Consider the following 23,177-nt stretch of genomic DNA (forward strand, 5'->3'; position numbering starts at 1 on the left):
AGGCCCTAACACCGAAGTGCCTCCTGTGTGCTGGGTCCCCTACTAACCAGTCTACACCTGTGGTCAGTCTCAAACCCTCTCCGCCATCTGGGAGGTAGGTAGCATTTCCCCCTCACCTCCCAGGAGCAGCATTGCAGAGGTGAGGAAACTCAGGCTCAGGGACAAAGCATCATCCCAAAGTCACAGAGCAAGGCTGTGATGGAACCAGAATTCGAATCCAGACCCAGGAGTGCAGAGCCTGGGCTGGCCAACTCAGTCCTCTCCACTCAGCCAGAGCCCCTGGGTGGCCTATTTGTCCTTTCCTTCAAGCCCAGCCCAGGTGGTCCCAGGCCATGAGACCCACCCAGAGGGGAAGGAGAAGCAGTGCAGTCCTGACCCAGGCTCCCCCCTTCCATCCCCAAGCAAACAAAGCCCAGGGTCTCTCTTCTAAGTGGGGACTTTCCCAAAGTGCCAGGCCTGTTTCCTGGAGGTGGAACAAGGAACAAACAAATCCAGAAACTGAAATGCAGGAGACTGAAAGACAGACCGAAGAAGAAACCCTAGAGAAATGAACATAACAGACCCAGAGATGGTCAGATGATGTGGGGGTGAGGGGGCGAGGAGAGAGGAGGGAGAGAGGGAGAGCCATGGAGAGGAAATGAGAGATTCATATAGGGAGGATAAATGGGAGCAAGACAGAGAGACACTGAGGCAGAGAATGAGAACCGAGGGAGGGGCAGGGTCCAGAACTAGAGGCTGAGGGAGTATGGACGTGGAGACCCCCTCACAGGGCAGTGGAGGGGGTGGGGCTGCTGGCAGCAGCAGAGACTGTTTCCGCTGCACCCCTTATCAGCTTGCTGCCAGATGTTCAGATCCGATGCCAATGTCAGAGAAGTCCACAGTGCCGGGTCAAGGCCGTGGCCAGCGGGAGCTCAGCTGCAGTGTGGGGAGGGGGGCTGGGGGACAGCCAGAGACCTGCTTGCTCTTCCCGCTCGGCCTCCTTGCTCGCTGGTCTGGACCACCTGGTGGCGGTGGGAGAGACCAGGTGCTTCTGGGGGCTCCTCCAGCCTGAGAACAGGGACTTATGGAGGCAGAGGAGGGCTCTTGGCAACGTGTGGACACGTACACCTTTGCACGCCCCCCGAGAGGAAGCACGGGGACACACGCACTCACAGATCCATACTTGTGCACATGGATGCGCAAAGCTATGTGGGGACAGCTCAGCCCTGCGCACAGGCGCGGCACCGCAGCCCTCCTCTGCCGGACCCCAGCCCCTCAGCTGAGCCAGGACAGCAGCCAGAGCAGCAGCAGGAGGCTCTGCGCTCACGGGGTACCCAGGACCCGCCTTGCCCTTCTATGAACGGGACACCGCAGCGTCTGCCATGCCCTCAAGGGCTGGGCTGAGGGACCTGGGACCTTCTAGACTATGAGGCTGGTGCAGACCCTCAGAAGCAGATGCAGGAGCAGGGTGACTGGCAGGGCTGGGGCTTCAGCCTTGGTCCCGGGCCTCCCCGCCATGTTCCTGGAGCCTGCAGCCGCAGCTGGGGCCCCTTCCTGGGGTAGCTTATCTCCCAGTGCACGCGCTCAGCCCTCAAGGGGTGACCCAGCCTTGCTCCCCACATTCCTCTTCAGCCACGCAGCCGGTGGGCCCCCCACAGCCAGAGCCAGGGCCTGAACTTGGGGGTGGTCAGAGCAGCCACTCCGAGCCACCCACTGCCCTCTCGGCCCCAGCCCTTTGCAGCCGTCTGCTTCCCTCTCTGCTTCTGCCTCTGAGCATCTCTGACTTTCTCTCTGCCACACTGCATCTATGTCTGTCACTGCAATTGCCTCAGTCTCTCTCTTGGAAGGTCTCAGCTTGTGTTTCTCTCTCTAGGGTCCTTGAGTGGGACCCAGTCTGGGGTAGCTCTGCTCTTCTTTCTGGCTCCGAGTGGCCTGCCTGCATGGGAATGTATGAGAGAAATCAGGCTGTGGGCACAGGGCAAAGGGCCTGGGCAAGGAAGCCCTCAGACGTAGAATGGGTGAACTGGAGCAGCCCATGCAGCAGGGGTCCAGACCCGCCCACTCCCCACCTGCAGTCAGCCCAGATAATGGACACTGATTAGGCTGTGGAGCTGGTGGGCTCCCCAGTGTAGCAGGGAAGACTGGGGGGCAGGGGACTGGGAGGAAGCTGGGGCTGGAGGTCTCCAGGCCTGAGGGCCTCCTTCCTGTTTGTTGGGAAGTGACTGCCTCAGAAAGCTGCTCTGGGGAGAGGAGGGAGGCCATGGTGACTTCCGGGAAGCTGGTCCGAGGCCACCCTCCCTGTGCCCACATGGGGCCTGCTGGCCCTGGCTTAAAATAGTGCAGTGTCTGTGGTGGGGCCGCTGCCGCCAGGCCCAGCCCAAACCTCACAGGGCTGCTCACTGTTGCTTGTGCTGCCAGCTGAGCCCTGGGGCCAGGGGGTGGGGATTCACCCCACTCTCCAGTCCTCTCCGGACTGAGGCTGGAAGCTGTGTCTGGACAGTGGACGTCGAGAGTCACAGAGAAGTCTGGATTCAAGTCTCAGCTCCAACACTGACCAGCTGTGAGACTTAGCTGGTCCATCTTGTCTTCTCGAGCCTCGGTTTCCACTTATATAAAACGGCGTGAGCGCCTGGTTTTCCATCTGAGATCACATGTAAACTCTTCAGAACACTGCCAGGCATAGCGTGGACCTAAAAAAAAATGGGAGTTCCCTTTGCCTCTCTTGCTGGCTGCTGGTCCACCTCCTTGCCCAGAGGAAGGGCCTCCTTGGAGCTTTCCTCAGTTCCTACATTGCTCCTTGGACTAGGTGTTGAACAGGGAAGGCCTGTGGAGAGGGAGCTTGCAGGGAGGGCAAGGATGGGGCTGTGGTCTCCATGGTGAGACTTGTTGCCAAGGGAACAAGACTCCAAGAGCCCTAGGTCTGACAGTTGAACACTTTTGCCACAGGATCTCAAGAGAGGCTGATTTTAGGTGGAACTGAAAACTCTGGTGGGCAGCCAGGCCAAGGCCAAGGCCAGGCCAAGCCAGAGGCGGCTTCTGGCTCTCTGCTATTGGGGCGCAAGGGGCTGCAGCTCGCCTCACAGTTTCCTTTTATGGATTGACTTCACTGAGCCCCAACTTTGAACCAGCCTCAGAGAATCCTTAAACCCCTAAGACACAGATCCATTTATCTGACAGGGAAAGTGAGGATCATAGAGGCACCTACCTGGGTCAAGGCCACATACAATGGGGAAGGGGAAGAGCTGGATGAGCACTGAGATGGTGAGACACCTGGTTGATGTGCCTGCCGCCTACAGGGGAAATGACCTCTGGGAGAGCCTTAGGGAGCCACACCCAACCTGATCCCAGCACCAGCCCCGGCCAGCACATCCACGGGGTTCTGGCTTCAGACTGACATGACCCAGAGAAAGCTGTTTCCTCTTCAGTTACGTAGGCCTGATCTTACCTTGGGTTTTGTGTACGATTGTGGATCTCAGCACACACATCCTGACTCACGTTAGGCACTCAGTTAGTCCTCGTTTCTATTTGTTTCTGAGGTTACACACAAGCTATGCAACCTTAGACAAATTATCCATCCTCCCTGTGCCTCAGTTTCCTTATCTGTAAAATGGGATCATTACGTACCAACCTCACAGGATGCCTTTGAGGAACCAGTAATCAAATGCACAGCAAACACTCAGCACAGTGCTTTGCCTTGCTCTGAATGTTAATCACTTTATTATTCTTTACTTCCAGATTATTGCCTGGCACTCAGGGAAACCGGAAGCTCAGCAACAGTTAAGTAGCAATTTATAAACTTAGAGCAGTGACCTCAATTTTGCTCCAGGAACACTGTCCCAACAGAACCTTAACAGGAGGAAAAAAATGTTCCATGCCCAAATACTTCTGGGTAGACTCAAATTAGTTTTCTGCAGGTAGGACTTCTCAGAGCCTTTACTAGGCTAACGAAGGGTGAGAATCAATAAGAGAAGAGAGTAGTAGGTGCAGTATTTCCTCGAATTTTGGCAAAAGAATTCCCACTTCTTTTCCCACGGGGCCACCTCATGGGTCATCTATGTTCTGAGAACCACACAGATTTGGTGTCTACATGTACCTGAGACAGGCCTGTTCTCCAGATCAATTTGGTTGGGATCTGTTCTTTCACCTCTTACAGAAATTAATCCTTTATTGTTGAAGAGTTTTGTTTATTGTGCTAATCGCAAAAGGTTCAACCAGAGGCCATTGCTGAGCTTCGTTACAAACTCCAGACATTTGTAGTCAGCACTACTGAATTGCTAGGGCAGGGCAGGGAGGAAGCCTATTGTAACTTTGGTTATCAGATAGACCTGGATTTAAGAGCCAATCCGGCCATGTCATCCCCAGCAAATGGCTTCACTTTCTTGAGCCTCAATTTGCTTCGAGTAAAACGGGGCTGGGACCTGTACTTTGCAAATGGTTATGAGCATCACAGGAGACAATGCACCCAAAAGCACCAGTGCCCTGCGCACACTGGGCGGTCAGCAAACGTGCTCCTTCTCCTCCTTGCATCCCTGTCTTATCTGTTCCCTCTCATGGGGCGTGGAAGAGTCTAATTAGTTCTGCAGCGTTTCCTTTGTTCTAAAACCGTGTCTTTCAAACCTCAAGGGCTCTCTGGTCCCTTGTGCTGGAGGAGGCTGAGGTATGGGAAGGCAGCTGGGCTTCCCCTCATTTCACACATGAGGATTTAACAAGACTTTTGATCAGACCCTCTTCAGCCTTCACCTTCCCAAACTGAGGAGCCTTCATCTTCCCTGTCTGTCCTCACTGAACCCTCAACCCAAGCTCTGACACTTCTCTGACTGTATGAACAGCAGGATTATAGGACAGTTGGGCTTCCGAGTTGGGCAGACCTGGGTTCAAGTCCGGACTCTTTGACACTTTCTGTATGACTTTGGACACATCCCTTCACCTCTCTGAGCATCCACTTTCTCAGCTCTAGGAAACCTTATCTACTTTCTGGAAGGACAGGTATTAACTGGCTGGACCATAGTGACATACTAGGCAGGCCATCCACCTACACATTGCCCTCACTGAGATGCAGCTCTTTCCTGAGACCTAGCAGATGGCTTCCCTTCCCCAAACTCCTGACTGGCATTCAAGGCTCGCAAGCGCTTCTCCAGCCTCAACTCCTGCTAATCCCTTCCATCTGCCACCAATCCTTGTTATACCTGAATATTCCATATTTTTTTCTGACTCACAGCTGGGCCTTCAAACATGCCGTTGAGCCCTCTCCTTGGTCTATCCTCCGTCTGGTGGCCTGCTTCAAGGCCCACCTTCAACACTCATCTGTGAAGCCCTTCCTGACCAAGTAGAACGAGCCACTCCCTCCTCTAGGCCATTATCACCCCATCTTCGTCCTCAGTCACAACCCAGAGCCCCGATGTACAGCAAAGGGCTGTGTCTGCCTCTCCCATGAGATTCAGTTCCTCTAGTTGTGTCACGTTCTTGCTGTGTGGCCTTAGAGTTCTTCTTTCACTTAACCTTAGCTACTTCATTTGTAAAAGAGATGATAATCCTTCAAGTTCAAGGAGGTTCAGGTTTGTGAAATGTGCCAACACAGAGCCAGGCAGAGAGCAGGCACCTCAGTCAGTGCTGGTTCATGAATCCGAGCAGTTCTAAGCGGCACACCTCTGCCAGACGCCCAGCAAAAGGAATTGGGTTGGGGGTCAGCTACAGGCAGGAACGACAGAGCTGAACGCATGAGCCAGCTCTTTAGGACACCCCATCATCCCTCCCCAGAACCCCAGACAAGCTTCACAGATGCCATGTGCAGGATTCACATTTATTGGTTCAAATACAGTACCTAACATTTTCTAAACATGCATCTCACACTAATTGGTCACATTTCCACAGGTAGTCAATTCACAGAAAAGGGCCCATCCCTTGCCGGCTGGCAGGGCGGGAGGTAGCAGAGGGCCGGGCAGCCTGCAGAGCTCGCCAACTAGCATCTGGTCGTGCAGGGCTGATGGAGCCAGGCTGGCGGGAAGCCCTTGGCCGGCCCTTTAGGGACAAGGGCTCAGAGACATCCCGTTTATTGATTCCTACACAGGCCTGCGGGTACAGGTGGATCTCAGAAAGGTAGCCCAGGGGTGGGCCACCAGAGCCCCTGACAGTAGGGTGATGCTTCCTACGCCTTGGATCACAGCAAGGGAATGGAGGCCTCTTCAAGGGGGTGGCTCGTCGCTGGCTGGGCAGGTGTGAAGGACTCCCGAGACAGGGCCCAGACATTACAATGCACCCACAAGCCCCTATCGCAGGCCTGGGATGGCAACACAGACGAAAACACCAACACCCCAGGCAGGCAGCGTTGCTCTCCCGACAGAAACATGTAAACAGGGCAGGAGCTACAATATATTTTTCCCACAGGATTTCTCAGAGAGGAATCGACCAGGATGTCACTCAAGAGGTAGTATTTTTTTTTTCTTTTTCATGGATATTTGAGTCAACAATAGTATCATCTATTATAAAACATTTCAGAGGAAGAAAATAATGATCACCAAAGAGCAAACATGAAACTTGGGCTGGCAGGGCTGGCTCCAGGACGTGGAAGACTAGCCTCCATCAGTAGCACAACTTGTTCTTGGGCTTGGAGCAAGCTGTGGCCTGACCCATAGCTTCCCTCTGAGCCCACAGTCGGTTCCTGAGCAGGCGGTGGGCCACTTAGGGCTGCAGACCCAACAAAGACCGGATCAGGCAGAGGTTCGGTGTATCTCAGGAGCGGGCAGAGGTAGGGCCGCTGTGGCTCACGTTCCAGGACAGCCAGAAGTTTTCGAGTCTCAAGGCAGCCCGGGAAGGGCCCAAGAGGAAGCAAGCCCCAGTCTGCTCCCAGACTCAGTATACCCTCTGGGGCTCCTGCCTCTGAGGAAACAGTCCAGATCTGGCTCCCAAGCCCAGAAAAGAAGCTATTGCCAGTGGCAGCCAAGACAGGGGTTTCTGGGGACCCTGTAATTAAATACACATCCCTGAGCTGTGGCCCTAGAAACCCTTGCCTCAAGGCTGTCCGGTCTCCGGCACCTGGTGGAATGACTGCCAGTTCTCATCCTGAGACAAAGATAAAACATCATTTCACAGACACTGGACATGGATGCTTCAAGCAGAGGAAAAGGGGAAAAACGATCAGCTGCAAAAGCAGAGGGGCGTGCAGGGGAGGCTCATGGGTCAATTGGGGAGAGTAAGCGTAGTGGGTTTTTTGTTTAGTTTTTTGTTTTTGAGGTTTTTTGTTTTTTTTTTTGTTTTTTTACTTTAAAAAATCAATAAAGAAAATAAAAGGGCTGCTCTGAAAAAGACTGGGTTTCTTAAAACAATTGCAAACATTTTTAAAGCAACAAGAAAAAAAGACATAGACCAGGGGCTCAGAGCTAAAGACTTAGAACCACTGCTCAACTTCCTGCCCTCCTGGGAGGCCAGGGTCCCTTTACTTTAGCCAACCTCGGACAGGGCCTAGGTGTTGCCCATGCAGGGCTTGCCTGTCTCCCTCTGTCCCACTCCCCAGGAAATCAAAAACGAACATACTACGGTAAGAAATGGGTAGCAGAGCAAGACCGCTAGCTCAGAGAGCCCAGGGGCTTTAAGGACCCGTTGACAAATTGGCCATGGCACGTACTCATTTCCCTGAGGAAGGGGGTGGCAGGTAGGAGGCAGGTTGGTGTGGAGTGGGTGACTGTCAGTATGCCACGAAGACCCTAGGTTCCCTCTAATTCCTTCTCTGGTTCCAGAGAACAGGACAGGGAGGCTCCTGCCTGCTGCCTTCTATCCCTAGAGGTTCAGCCCCCTCACTCACGGGTTGGGCATGGAGACTTGGTGTCTGTCCTTTGAGCCAGGTCGAGTGCCGTCACGACAGGCTCTGCAGAGCTTCTCCAGACCAAGGTCAAGACCACCAGACCTTGTGGAAGACTCCAAAAGTCTACAAAGGAGCCAGAGAGTATGAGTTGTAGGTGAAGTTCTCAGATTCCAAATTTTTGTCTTGGGTCAAGAAAACATTCAGAGGGAAAGGAAGGGAAAAACCTGTATGTTTCAGTGCAGTGAAAGGAGGTGGGATTCTCTTCCACCACACAGATTTTAGGGTCGTATTTTTATGGTGGCAAAAATTCTCACTCAAAATGAGTGCTATTAGTGGCAGGGGATCAGAGAAAGGACAGGAGAGAGGGGAACTGAGAGACCACATGCACAACATTTTTCTTCTTCCACTAGCAAAAAGGCTACCTGTTAACCAAACAGTATGGGAAGAAAGGCAAAAAACAAACACGTCAAACCTCCCCCTCCAACCTTTCTGTGTCCTTCAAACCAAATTCACAAATACATCTAGTGGCTGACCTAATGTCTCCACGCTGCTAGCTACACTCCTACCATCTCCTCATAATACCTGAGTTTGCAATGCAACACATTCATTTTACCCTGTTTAAAAAAAGCCCACGTCATAAAAGGACTGGGTGCAGAACACATTAAAGGCGGTCCACAGGTCAGGCTCCGGCTCAGAACACACGGCCACTTGGCTCAGAGATTCTGCAGGGCACTCGGCAATGAATGGGCTCTTTGTTCCGTGGAATCTGCTGCAAACATTTGTAAAGATGGATCTGTACAATGGCAACTTGCAGAACCTTTCCCCCGCTCCACAAATTAACAACTTGCTCTGTTTAATGCTGCATTATTGGAGAGACATGTTCTTGCCTCATCAGAGAGCAATTCCCTTTGATACCCAAGCAACTGACAAAACGCGTTAAGAGAAAAGCCATTTCAAAAAATAATAATAATCTGACAGATGGGGGTCTAAGCACAGAAAGATGGTACACACAGGAGCCGTCAGGGAGAAGTGGTCTCTGATGTGTGTCCCTTCCCTGTGCGGAGGACAGCAGCTCGGAGTCTGACCTGTAGCCAAAGAATGTGATCTAGCTGGTTAAATAAAACATTCAGGGAAACAAAAATATTTTGAACTGAGAAATAAACAGATACATATACACAAAAATCTTCCCATTGACATGTGAAACAAACATTCTGATTAGAGCTTTTCCTGAGAAATACATCTCTTCTTTCTCCCTTCCTCAGAGCATTTAAGGAAACGGCATTGAGGAATAATGTTCTTAGATCCATCAAAGGACAAAGTCATCACTCTGCTGGTGTCCGTACCATTTCAATGGAAGGAAAAAACGACCACCTGACACAGACTACCCGGCCTGCATGTGATGTGGTGTCCCTCTGGGTGAGTTCGCTAGGCTGAGCTGGGAAGAGCAAATGGCCTTGGACTCAATAGGCAAAAGGAGGTGCTGTAGGCCCCTCAGGCCCACCCAGGATGCACCCCTCTGAGTAGTTCATCTGCTGCATTGGCTATGTGGGATACCTGGGTGGGGGTGGGGACAATGGCTGTAGCAAGGCAGAGAAGGGAAAAGCACCCAAAAGAGTTCCAAGACAGATGTGGTGTGGCTGCAGGACAGCGCCAAGAGGGTAAGAGACACTTTCCAGGACCAGGGGCGGGGGGTGGGGGGTGGGGTGGGCAGGGAGGGAAAGAACAAGGAGTCCAAGAGAGGGGGCACCTAAGTCTCTGAGAACATGAGGTAGTTTCAAGCCCCCTCCCTTCCCAGGTGCTTGGGCCTCCGGGCCTCCAGGCCATGGTGAGTCAGGCTACTGATACTATAAGGGGCAGGGGGGCCACTCTGGGCCTTGGGCTTCCTGTCCTGAGAAACCCAGGTCTCATTGTGGAAAGATTAGAAGAACTCAGAGTAGAACGTAGGGGCAAAAGCTCTGGTCAGCAGATGGGTGAATGGTCCTCCCCACTGTGTGAAAAAGAGCCTGCAGGTTTTGGATTCAGCCCTGGGGCGGGACAGGGTGGGCTAGGGGGAGGAACAGAGAACTCCAAAGGAGGAATGTTTATTCTGTTAGCAGTCTGGACTTTGTCCCCGTACCCCTTGAAGAAAGCAAGGTGACAGGAAAATAAATCAGCAGTGGGCACCACGATTCAGAGCATGACATTCTGTTTAGCTGTTTTTTCAGAGGGCCAATAGGAAGTCAGATTGATAAAGGGAAGGAGTCTAAGGAAGGTAGGCCTTGGCAGACCCAGGTAAGGAAACGAGGTAGCTGCAAGCCCCAAGGGAGCTGGCAGACAAGTCCCAAGGATTAGTTTATCGCCAGGACTTGGCTTGGACGCAAAGGTAACAGTGGCAGAAACTGACAGTGGAGGTTCAGACAGCGGGGCAGGGGTCCCACAGCGCGGTGTGGGGACAGGAACCTTGTCCCTGAGGACCTGCTGCAGGGAGGACACTGCTCGCTCCACCTTCATGCTTTCTGAAGGAGAGAGACGACCCGAGTTCTCACCTCCTGCCTGCCTGCCCCCTTGCGCCCCCTCTGCTTGGGGAGCCTCTTTCCACAGTGTGTGCTTTCTACCTGGCAATTCCGCGGCTAGGCAAAGGCAGCGTGCTCTCTGACAGACCAGGGTATGCGTCTGCTGAGAACAGGTGGAAAAAGTGGGGCTGGCTGCACCCCTCCCTTCCCACTGAGGTAGTCGTCTTTGTCAACATTATGGAAATAGTCATCTCAGCCCCACCCCACCCTCCCTCAAAGTACAAAAAAGAACTATCTTTAAACAATGACAACATTGTAACATTAAACATCTTCACATTCTGTAAACTGCAAGGAAATGCATCGGCTGCATTCACACAAAAGCATGTGCATCATGTTGAAGGCCATACATTCAACTCTGTCGTGAAATAAATATATAGAAAAATGAGCTTAAAAAACAGACAAACAAACAAAAACTCTTCTTGCTATGGAGGCAACCGGGAACGCTGCCCCACAGCCTCCGTCTTGGTCTCTGGCTCTTCCTTCTGGAGCCTGTCCTGCCCACCCACGGCTGTGTGGCGGCCTGAGGAGGGCGCCGGGACAGGTCACTCTGGGCCCCCACTTGTCTTGCAGGAATGCAGCACCACCTTAAAGAGGAGAGGCAGCTGCTCCAGGGGCACATTCACCATTTTTCCTGGGAACAGGCGGGAAAAAAAGAGTTAGCAGTGGCTGTTTGTGGAAGACCGTGTCCCTTTCTTCTTGGGCTGCTGAAGGAGAATGTGGCCTCTCTGAGTGACAGGGGCAAGGAAAGTGCCGGGAGTATCACAAAGACAGACAGAACTCGGCTACTGTCCTGATACCCAGACCCGTTTTGGTCCCCGAGGGAGTCTAGCAGTGGTGCCAGTGTAATCATTGCTATTACCCAGGGAATACGTACTGTGTGCTAGGTGTTTCAATGCATTATCTCATTTAATTCTCACAACAGTTCTGTGTGATAGATATCAGTTTTTATCCCCATTTTACAGATGAGAAATCTGAAACTGAAAGGTATTCCTAGATATCCTCTTAGAGCTAAAATACCATGAGAAACTTATGTCCTGTTTCTTTTTTCCCTGATGGATTTTCTAACTAGCTTTCTATAAATATTGCTCTTCAGAGTAGTATAATGGGTCAATAAAAGTACTGAGAGAAAAAAAGAGGTTGGGGGTGACCCAGGGGCAAACAAACAGGGAAATTCAGGGTTAAAAACAGCATACAGGTGTCTTCACTGGAGGACTTCCAAGAGCACTAATATACACTGTAATACCTGGGGCTGTGGTTTTTCTCGACAGTACCTTAGAGTCGCCTGGGGAGTTTAAAAAATACCGATGCCCAGGTCCCAACGCATACCAATTAAATCAGAATCTCTGGGGGTGCAATCCAAGCATGGGTATTTTTAAAAAGCTTCCCAGGTGATTCAAAGCATTACCAGAGTGGGGAACACAGCTCTGTGGGGGCGAGGGGGCATAATTACTGACCTCCCTTCATTTTAGAGATCATGCGATGAATATCTCATTTGGTAGAACATCACTTTGAAAATGCAGAGACATAAATATCTGAACACCCCTAAAATCCCAATAGCTGAGGTCCAGTTCACATATGCTAGATTACCCTGGGTCCCAAAAGTAGAATAAAAATTCCTTTGTCAAACTGAGAATTGTTTTCCTTCAAGATTGTATCGCTGAATTTGACAAGAACAGTTTCCATCTAGCGGTCCCATTCCCTCTGTTTCTCCCTCCTTTCCCCTCTCTCTAAAATTAAGTGCTGGATAACTATAAACAACAATCTTTACTTACCAAATGAAATAAAGCAATAACAACTAAAACTAGAATTTTATATTTAAATGGACCTATTAAAATGTCAAGAAGCTCAGCAGGGGTTGAGATCAGAAAACAACAATAAAAATTCCTTTGCCAACATAGGACTTGGGAATTATTTTAAAGATATTGCTTTAAATGAATGATCGCCCAAAAACCTATAGGAAATTTTATGAAATGAAGATCATTTTTAAAATTGAGATATAATTAATTCACATAACTGCCCTGGCTGGTGTGGCTCAGTGGACTGAGCACTGGCCTGTGAAGCAAAGGGTTGCCGGTTCAATTCCCAGTCAGGGCACAGGCCGGGGTTGTGGGCCAGGTCCCCAGTTGAGGGCGCCCAAGAGGCAACTACACATTGATGTTTCTCCCCCTCTCTTTCCAAGACTAAAGAAATAAAATCTTAAAAAAAAAAAAAATTAATTCACATAACATAAAATCCGCCCTTTTACAGTATATAATTCAGGAAATGAAGTAAATCTGAGAAACTCTGAGCCTGTTTCCCCATCTACAGAATGGCCACAGCATCAACAACCACCACCTTGCAGAAATTTGTTCTGAGGTTAAATGATATTAAGCCACAAAGTGCCCTGCACATCATATGTGTTGAGGAAACATTAGAATTCCCTTTTCTACAAAGAAAAGTCAAACTTCGTGTTGTAACATAACGTTTCTGAGGGCAAGAGTAGTACTGCTTTTATGCAGTTGGCCATGGGCTTGGAATGAGCATCCTGAAAACGCTGCTTGACTCATTCTCTTCTCTAGCAAAGAGAAGCAAGAAAAAGGTGGAAGGACCACACCCAGAACGTTACCTGCAATATACCGAATCTCAGGCAAGCACATCATGAGGTCAGGGAAGCGGTTCGGCTGATGCGTATACTTATACTCAGTGAAATCCTGGCAAATGTACCAATATCGCTTGTTCAGCTGTTCCAGCTGTGAGGCACTGGTCAGACCCCTGATATCTGTGAAGAAAGCCACACGGGAAATGGGAGGGGTTTTCTAACGGGGAAGAAACGCCAACTCCTCAAATAGGTGCATATTTCAATTAAAAGTTATTAAACATTGTTACAACAGGGAATCCTTTCTCTTTCTGATATGGAGTAACGGAGTTCTAGCTGAAGGAAGAGAAATCAGATAAATAAGGACAAAAATTATACAGGACAATCAGTAGACTGAGTCCCCAGCTCCCAGTCCTCAGCACAGAGCTTGATACAAAACAGGCACCAGTAAAGGCTGAACAAGTAACTGACTGAATAACCTACCTTTTCTAATTTATCCTTAAATTTGCCCTTTGCTGGCGCTGATCAGAACCCTTGCTGGTACCTACATGCCCGTGCTTATGATACCCTCACATGGGCTCCTGTGTTTCTGCTCGTGCTACTCTGTGATGCCACTCCAGTTCTCCCTATTAATACACAGAGTTCTCTCTTTTTCCCTCCCTCCCTCTCATCTCCTTACACACAAACACACACACCTACCCCTTTCTTGTATATAGAATCTGGATGTTCCGTATATAAATCTTACCCAGCCTTTGAGGCCTGACTTAGATTTCTCCTCCTCTACATAGTTGCTACTGACCTTCCCGATCTGAGGCTCAAGTAATGTGTCACATGCCATCAGAGTATATCTCTTGAGGCCAGGGACCTGGAATCTAATTTATATTTCTGTCTTTAATGTGCACCACGGGCCGTGGTCTAGAGGAGGCACACAGAAAATACCAGATAAATGCATGAACGGTGCAGAAGCAGGAGGAGGTTCGGCCAGTGCGGGGGAGGAAGCAGCACAGAGGAGGGGACTGAGAGTCTCTGGACGAGGCAACTGAACGCAGGACAGAGCCCTTTTCATGTCACAGGCAGCAAAACAGTTCTCCAAGGGCAGAGCACTCGTATGCTACTTCGGGGGGGGAAAGTCTCCTTCCTGTTCTGGTCACCAGCAGCTGCGAAGCACCACTTTGCAGGTAGTACCCCACCTAAGCCACATCCAGCAGTCCTCCAGTTAAAAGCCACGCTTGACGTGCATGTGGAGTTTCTGTGCTCCCCCACTCTGCCCTGAAGGGGCCGTCAGAACCACTGCCAGACTGTCGCGGAGGCCTTATCTCCAATAGTTTCATCACTCTGCTCTTCTTCAGTCACTGGTAAACTCGGTGCACATTTTAAATGACGCATGTACTGTCCTTGGTGTCTGCGTGTTAAATGCATTGAAACTGACTAAACAAAGCAAATCCTCTTCCTTCCACTATGAGTTATGGAGACTGTGGCATTTCGGTTTGAAGAAAAAACCCAAAGCACACCCTGCACTACAGAGGGGCACAAGGGTGAGGGAAGCACAGGCCTTCCACGACGGGCACCCCTACAGTGTGTCACATTCTGTGTGACGGTCCCGAGGATAAGGGCCATGTCAAACATGAGGAGAAATGTTCACGGGCAAAAAAGGGTCCCTTCTTCCCACACCCAAGCCACTCACCTTGATTTAAGAAGTTAATTGCTTTCATGCAAGCATACTCCTCATTGCTGACCTTTAGCTGATGGAACTTGTGATACAGATAGATGAGCCGCTCGATCACCTCCATCCCTTCATCACTGAATCTGGGGAACAGACACAGGTGTTACCCATGGGCTCTGATATCAGTGGAGGTCAGGGAAGGGAAGGCAGATTTTCTCCAACAGTTCCTTAGGGCATCTGACACAGGAAAGAGGCTGAGCTTGGGGTAAATGGAATCCAGACTGTGAGACGGGTGGATCCACGGTTTATCTAGAGGCCGAGCAAGACAGCTCATACAAGCAAGCTGCTGTGCCCAAGGTCAGGTAGGGTCGGGTAAATCTAAAGTCAGCTCCATCACAAAAAAGCTAGGAGACCTTGGGGAAGTCATTTGGTCCCTCTAAGCTTCGAGGTCCTCCTCTGTACAATAATAATGCTTGCCTGTTCAGGATAACAAGGGCTCCTAAGGAGGTTTGGGATGTGAACGTGGAGAAATGCGACATCATTAATACACTGCTATTGTGGAGATGCAGCTGCCATGGTGACTCCACGTGAGCCTCTGCCACAATGCAGAGAAAGCTGCCGGTTGCGTTTGTTCAGGTTCACTGTTTCCGGCGGGGCTGAGACTGCGCAGTGACCATGTGTACCGGCATCCTTGACTTCAGCTAGGGAGGAAGGGAAACCTTCACTGAGCCTCCGGGCCATGCAGTCTCTGTGCTGGGCACTTCATGTGCATTATCTCATTTAATTTTCTCAGACCTATGGGCTAGGTGAGTTTACCCCCACTGTACAGATAAGTAACTGAAGTTCAAAGAATAGAGGGGACTGGTCTGCATGCATGCAGCTAGGTGGTGGCAGAGTCAGAAGTTGGAACTGGGGCTGATCGGTCAAGGCCTTGGTTTTCCCAGTATCCAAGGTGGTATCTCATAGCAGAGAAGGCTCAATGCTCCTTTCTTTGGATTAGGAGTAAGCTCCTTGAGGAAAGACCAAGTTTTTAGGCAAAAGAGCACCAAGCTAGGGGAACTAATATTCTGGGTCATAGTGGGTAAGGTCTCATAACAGAGATGGAAGTATCCCCAAACCAAGGAGGCAAAGGCTTAATGGAGAAGTAGGAGTTTATAGTAGGAGGCCAGGGTCAGGCCCAGCCTCCCCCCTTCTAGGAGTGGGCTGGACTGTGGGCCAAGGAGAGTTCCAGCCAGGTCTTAGATGCGGCTCAGTCACAGAGAAGATGATCAGCCTGGGGCTGCTTCCTGGTGATTATCTTCAGATCTGGGTACCAAACATAATCGTCAGCCCCATGCCAGGCAAGAAGGCCCTAACTGGGTAGGGTCCAGAACACCTGGGGATGTACTGCTTTCTGCATTGACCTTGTAGGCTTTGCAAGGGCTTGGCTTCAGGGCAAGCAAGCAGGACATATTTTTTCCCAGAGGCCCCTATACCCCTCGAGCACCAGGGGGGCCGCCACAGCGCCTTCCTCTGGAGTTCTGAGCCTTGGCCTCAAGATTTGGCTCCCAATCAGTCTGAGCTGCGGCTTCTTTCAATAAGCTGATTTGATGCCCGATGGCTGACTCTTTCTCTCTGCTCCTAGCCCAATGATGGCTTCTTACAGCTTTATGGTATTTTATCAGACTGGCTGGCAAATTTGTATTCAATAACCACTATAAACAAACATATCTGCCACTGTACCACTGGTTGAGTGTTTGCTGCTTGCCGGGCACTTTGTTAAATTGTGCTACATATGTTATTTCACTGGGTACTCCCAATAAATCCCCCAAATGGATGCTATAATCCATTTTGTTCACAAGCGGAAACAAAGGCTCAGAGCTCAGTCCTCATGCCCCTACTGCATTCTTACACTTTACCCCCTGATAACCTGTGAGGTAAGTCATACCCCTCATGTCAAGGGTGAGGAAGCAGGAGAGGTGCCTTCCCCAAGGCTACACAGTGAAGACTGGTGGGGTGGCAAGGCTTAAACCCGAGTTCTCTAATCCCAAGCCTGTTTCTTTCTCACACTGCCCCGTCTGCTCCCTGGCTGCCTTGCTCCGAACTGGTAATGCAGAAGGCTACCACGTGCTGCCACGGGGAGCTCAGGAGCTCTGTGTTCCCACAGGCACTACGGCAGGGCCCACCCCAGAACAGCCCTGCAGGGCTCCTGTGACTTGCAGGAGGCAGTGTCCCCGGGAGGGACGATTCCGCCTCATCCCAATACTTGGCTGGATACTTCTGTTCTTGAGAGGAAAAGGTCTTCAGTGCCAATTCCCTCTAGTATCTGCCTGGAGGGGTGGGTGGGGATGGCGTGGCGCAGGGTATAAGAAAGGGAGGGGGGCAGGCGAAGCAACAGTGTCGGCATCTGTCGTCTGGGGGCTGAGCAGCAAAGCAAGCGAAGATAAAGCTCTCTCCCTTAGCCAGCAACCTCTCGCCCCAAGTGCCCGCTCTGGCACTCCGGACCCTGCAGGTGTGCGGCTATCAGCCAGACCCCCTAGCCAGGCGTGCCCGTCTATTCCTGGTTGAATCTTGACCTGAGAGACACAAATGGGCTCCCAGGTGCCTGGCCTGAGCATAGGCCCCAGCTCTGCCTTTTCTCTTGGGGAAAGCACATATATCTCTTTTCCAAATTTCTTAGAGGACAGGCTACCATCATAGACCTGAGGCAGCAGTGGGGGGATGGCAGCCAGCCCAGCAGCCCCCACTCGGTACCCACAGCCTGACTGCAAAGCTTCCCCCACCCCCCACCCCTTGATAAACAAACGGTTCTCTGTTTCATGGGCCAGCCTTCTCCTGCAGCCGAGCCTCCTCCACATCTGCTCACTCCACAGTTCTAACGCCCCTGTATTCCCTGTCTACAAATTATCAGCATTCAAAGCCAGAAAGCTGGACAAACACACCCATTCTTCTTCTGGGCTCCCATTACACAAGCATGCTAGGACAAGGAAAACACTCCTGCCAGGACCCCCAAACCACTGGACCATTCAGGCAGCAACTGAAGCTGACACTGTATAAGTTATGTCCCATGAAGGGGGCAGAGAGGCCCAGTTGTCTCCTTCATTCATCTAAATGCACCTACGCTCAGGAGCACCATCAGCGCCCACCTTAGAGGGACTGCTGTCTGGGCACCCACACACAGACTCCAAGACGAAATGCAAGACGAGCTCCAGGGCATATTCCAGGGAGTTACACTTTTGAGAAGGCTAAAGAATCTAGTATAGGGTAATGGCAAAGGGAATGGGGTTTGGAGCCCAAGAGATTTAGGTAATAATCTCAACTCTATCTCTTCTTTTTATCACCTCTCTGAACCTTGTGCTCCTCACCTAAAGAACAGGGATAATATCGGTGCGGCCTCTTAGGGTGGTGGTGATTTGTAAAGCACTTCAGATGGAACTTGGCACAATAGGTAGTCTATAATTCTTAACTATTACTATTATTAATAGCATCAACACCATCACTCCCATTATCACAGCAAAAAAGAAAAGATTGTGTTCTTAAACCTCATGGGTAGGGCATGAGCAGGAACGTCGGGAGGGAAATTCCCAGAGATCTGGCAGAAAGGCAGCTTGTGCTCGTGAGGCACAAGTGCCCATTAAAGCCCAAGTGCAAGGCATCTTCTCCTGAGAATGAAGGAGTCTTGATTAGGGCCAGGAGCAGTCACTGGCTGGTGCTACAATCTGCTTTAAATCAAATTCACCCAGCTCACTGTCTGATAACAGCCTGATTAAGGAAAATGGGCACCATAAATTTGATTCAATATTTGAGAAGAGAAAAGGAGGTGGTCATGTATCATGTGGGAAAAGCCTTTTCATGACAGCGGGAACTCACTTGCACTCATGGGTTGTGAAAAAGTAAAGGCATTTGGGGGAGTGGGATTATGCAGAAGTGGGCAAGGTAGCCAAGAACTATGGCCAATTATAGACTCCACACCCTGGGTTTCCAGCAGAGAGGGAACTGCTTTACACTGATGAACTTGACTCCAAAGATTCTCATGGGGCCATTTCCTCTGACCTCTTGGGCACTTCCACATGCTTCTCAGCCTCAACAGACCCCAAATCAAACTCAGCGCGGCTCATCTCTCAGCCCGTTCTTCCCAGGCTCCATTACCTTGGCTAAGAGACTGGCGCCCACCTGCCTGGCAGCACCTAACTTGCTCGCTCTACCTCCTTGCCGTCTCCCAACTCTGTGCTGCCCTCTCTGTTTCCAGTCATCGCTGCCTGTCCAGGCCTCGTGTTCTTCCACCCGGACTACGGAGCAGCCTCCGATGGGCCACCATCCTCTGGCCTTGTCCGTGCCGATCTAGCCTGAACTTTACAGCCACAGGGATCTTCCTGAAGTGCAACCTGACCACGGAGTCGCTCCATTTAAGTGTCCTGTGACTTAATACTAACTATCTACACAATAAAATCCAAATCCTTTGGACTGGTATTTGAGTGCCTTCATGGCCTGTGTTCTCTGTACCTTTCTCTCCAGTCACTTCTCCCCCAACTTTTCTGTGTCTCAGACACATTCTCTCTATACTCTAATCCACAGGGCTGCTTTTGGTTCTCCGCACAAAGCGACCATCCAGGATCTCTACCTTCTAAGACTTGGTGTTACTCTCATGCCTTCCTCCTATCCTATAATCAACCAAGAAAAATCCCACCTCAAGATGCAGCTCAAATGTCTCTTCTTCTGGCGAGCATTCCGTGATAAAGCAGACAGAGGCACACACTCCCCAGTCTGTGCTTCAAGTCCCTCACATGCTCCTCAATCACACTAGACTGTAAACTGTATCTACTTCTGCATGCCTCCCAACCCCTAACCCAAGAATCGGGGCTCTCCGCTCAGAGAAAGAAACCATGTATGCATCATCTGTAATCCCAGCACCCACCCCACAACACATAGTAAGTGCTCAGGAAATGGGCATGGAATCAGAACACGTTAAGTTTGACTTGCATTTTTCTTTTAAGTTTTTAAAAAATATATGCTTTATTGATTATGCTTACAGTTGTCCCAATTTCTTTCCCCTTTGTTCCCCTCCACCCAGTGACCCCTTCTCCCTCCAGCTGCCCTCTCCCCTTAGTCCATGCCCATTGGTTGTGCATATAGTTCTTCTCAACATCTTCCTATCTACTCCACTCCCTCCTATTATGCTTCTTAATTCCTGCACCATCTCCCTCCCTTCCCCCCTCACCCCTTCCCACTGACCTCCCCCCAATATGTTCCCCGTACCTACAATTCTTTTCCCCACTCTCATTGCCTAGTTTGTCTTGGTTTCGATTCCCTAGCTTCTGTTGTTGGGATGCAGTTTTCATTTTAATGTTCATAGTTTTGATCCTCTTTCTCCTAGGCAAGTCCCTTTAACATTTCATGTGACAGTGATTTGGATCTGATGAACTCCTTCAGTTTTACTTGTTCCTGGAAGCACTTTCTCTGCCCTTCTATTCTGAATGGCAGCTTTGCTGGATAGAGTAATCATGGTTGTAGGTTTTTGTTTTTCATTACTTTGAATATTTCTTGCCAGTCCCTTCTTGCCAGCAGTTTCTTTTGAGAAATCAGCTGATAGTCTAATTGGGACCCCTTTGTACGTACTTCTCTTCTTCTTTCTTGCTGCTTTTAAGATTCTCTCTTTATCCTTAATTTTTGACATTTTGATTCTAATGTGTCTTGGTGTGGTTCTCCCTGGGTCCAGTTTTTCTGGAACTCTCTGTGCTTCCTGGACCTGTAAGTCTATTTCCTTCCCCAAGTTAGGGAAGTTCTGTTTTATTATTTTTTCACAGAATTTTTCAATTTCTAGTTCTTCTTCTTCACCTTCTGGCAACCCTATGATTCGGATGTTGGCCCACTTATAGCTGTCCAATAAGTTTCTGAGCCTCTCCTCATTTTCCTCACTTTTTGTTTCCCCTTTCTGCACTGGTTGACTGTTTGTTCCTTCCCTATGTGCCGATTTGTTTATTTGATCCCTGGTTTTCTTTCCCTCATCACTTGTTTCATATGTGATTTTGCTCGTTTTAGCAGGACTAGCCTTCATTCCTTCCCCATCTTAAAGTTTAAGATCTGCTGTTAGGTCTGTAAGCTGTCTTATAAGCAAAGCTCTGAACTGTGACTCAGAAAGATTTCCTATCTGCTGAGCCGTTAGATCAGATATTTGCTGGCTGGTCAGCTGCGTCACCAGGATCTCTATCATAATCAGTGCCATCCTGACAGTTTTCTGTTTACCTTTGCTTCCTGGGCAGGGCTGTCACACCTCCTATGCTACAGGGGGCGGAGCCCCATGCACTCATCACTATGGGGCGACCCTTCTCACCATGCGGTGGCGTTTGTGTGGGGGCTGGGGTCTAAGATGTATTCTTGCTGTTTACTCTCCACTGAGAGACCGGGAGCTTCTTCCTCCATTCCCATCCCCTCCGGCCTTCACAGTCTGAGGCAATGTGGGGGAGGGGGGGGGTGTCTGCCTTCTCCGGTGTTGGAATCGCGAGCTGACAGGTCTGGTCTGCAGCCTGAGGTGCTCCCCAGGTGTTTCTCGCCTCCCCTTAAATACAGGTGTCTGTGTTTACCACCACCCCACCGCCATCACTGCAGCTGCCACCACCAGCACAGCTTGACCTCTCTGCCCCGGCTTCGCCCCTACTACCCATCCGGATAAGCACCACTTCTTTATAACTTCATAAGTTGGATTTCCATGTAGGTTTGTTTTCTGGAACTTCTGGTTATTTCTGGTTTTGCAGATGTATTCCTTCTTAGGTGTGGAGGGAGACGGAGCATGTTAGTCTAGGCCTCCATCTTGGCTGGAAGTTAACTTGCATTTTTCCATTGAAGGCTTCCATAATTAAGAGTCCTAACAACAAATCTATTTCTTATCCTTGAACCCACTTGAGAACTCAGAAGCGACAGGTGTGTGAGTCAGCACTGTCCAACAGAGCTTTCTATGAGGATGGGAACAGTCTCTGTCTGCACTGCCCAGCACAGTAGCCATTAGCTATGTGTGGCTACTATGCACATAAAATGTGGCTACTGCAAATGAAGAATTGAAATTTTAATTTTAATTAAATTTAAAAAGCCATCTGAGACTAAAGGCTACATATTGAACAATGCAGCTCTAGATTCTCCTTGATAAGGAACCTTCCTAGGAAATAAAAATCTCCTCACTAACTCAGCTGTTACTGGCCCCTGCCTTGCTCTTGGGGTATGAGGAATTGAATACAGTGGACGGAATGCCTTACGAAGCGCAAAGCTTCAGAGAGTGTTCCATGGCCAGGATCCCAGCCTACCTGCAGAAGGCCTAGGAAAACCTACCACTCCAGAGGGTGAGAAACCCACAGGCTAACTTTGTAGGTAGTCCTGGGATGCACTGGTGGATTCCAGACAAACAGGGCCGGGATCACTGGGCCAGCTCTGCAAATCGTGACAATATTACAGCCTGCTAACTGCTATCCAAACACTCAGTCAGCCCAGAGTTACAGAGCAGGAGATAGGAATTTGATGGAAACAATGAATTAAGAGACTCAAGACAAGGGGTTAGGTCATTTGTAAAATCAGATAGCTCTGTTTATAGGACAAAGTGTCAGCTGGGTTCAGAACTCTGTCATTTAAAGATCACCCTGAAGCCAGGAGGCATCAATAAAAAGGAAATATTAGAAAACCAGGGGAAAGAGTCAACACCCAGACTCCTCCCTCCCTCAGCTGTGCACAGGGCCCTTGAGATCCTGGAGCTTTGCTTCCAGTCTAAGTCCTGGCTTGTCTTTATGCCATGTGATTGGGTGCCAGAGGGAGACACACCCCAGTCCTGTGTAGAAAAGTGTGGGGGCTGGGACCTTGCCCGCTCTAGCTTTCATTGCTGGGGGCATCATCTTTTTTTGGTGCTTTGGAATCCATCATTTTATACTGTCCAATAAAGGTGAATTATTTAAGTATCTATTTAAATGCTGAGTTAAGCTTTATTTTTCACATGGCTAAATTAATAAGCCAGAAACGTTGTATCAACAGACACCTTTCCTGCTTTTGAGTGTCACCATGTGATCCAGGTCTCCAAAGTGAGTGAGTAAAAGACTTGCCCTACATGTAGGGAGGTTAGAAGGATCCTGGCCAGCTGGAATGAGACTTTATGCTAGAAATCATTGAGAGAAACAACAGCCTCCTAGTCCCACGCTCTCAGTGCATCTCAGATGCAGTACAAGAGCCTAAGCTTTGCAGTCGGGCAGGCATAGGTTCAAATCCAGGCTCTGGTTTCAAACCCAAAAACTGTCAAGGGCAGATCTCTCTCTGAATTTTAGTTTTCTCATCTATAATACAGGCAGAACCGTACCTATAATGCCGGAGGCTATGACAAACAAGTAAGACAGTCATAAAATCCAAGTCCAGTGCCTGACACATAGTAGGTACACTACAGTGAGTCCTAGATCTCGTTCTCAGATTGTAAAACTGTATCTCGGAGGCCCTCACTTTATAAGCTAAGTTTAGATTTTTGTTTTTCCCAGATACATTATCTTATGTCAGTAATCCAGATGTGATAAAAAGCTCAGCACTCTGCTAAGCTTTGCTGTACAATAGCATTTATTTCTCACAACTACCTTGTTGGGGAGGTGGTTATTATCCTATTTGTTATTT

The 23,177-nt window shown here is 49.7% G+C and overlaps 1 protein-coding gene across 1 annotated transcript in view; it reads right to left on the reverse strand.

The window, feature by feature from the left end:
• Positions 1-10,685: 10,685 nt before the first annotated feature.
• Positions 10,686-23,177, reverse strand: part of NR6A1 (nuclear receptor subfamily 6 group A member 1) — a gene marked incomplete at its 5' end in the record, with an annotated part of 28,603 nt that continues 16,111 nt past the window's right edge. Inside the window, 3 exons of the mRNA XM_090276011.1 lie at positions 10,686-10,960; positions 12,935-13,087; positions 14,589-14,710. Coding sequence (XP_090132137.1) covers positions 10,872-10,960; positions 12,935-13,087; positions 14,589-14,710 — 364 coding nt within the window. The remainder of the gene's footprint in view (positions 10,961-12,934; positions 13,088-14,588; positions 14,711-23,177) is intronic.

This window comes from Furipterus horrens, unplaced genomic scaffold (assembly GCF_987537825.1).
Source record: "Furipterus horrens unplaced genomic scaffold, mFurHor1.1.pri manual_scaffold_4, whole genome shotgun sequence".
NCBI lineage: Eukaryota > Metazoa > Chordata > Mammalia > Chiroptera > Furipteridae > Furipterus > Furipterus horrens.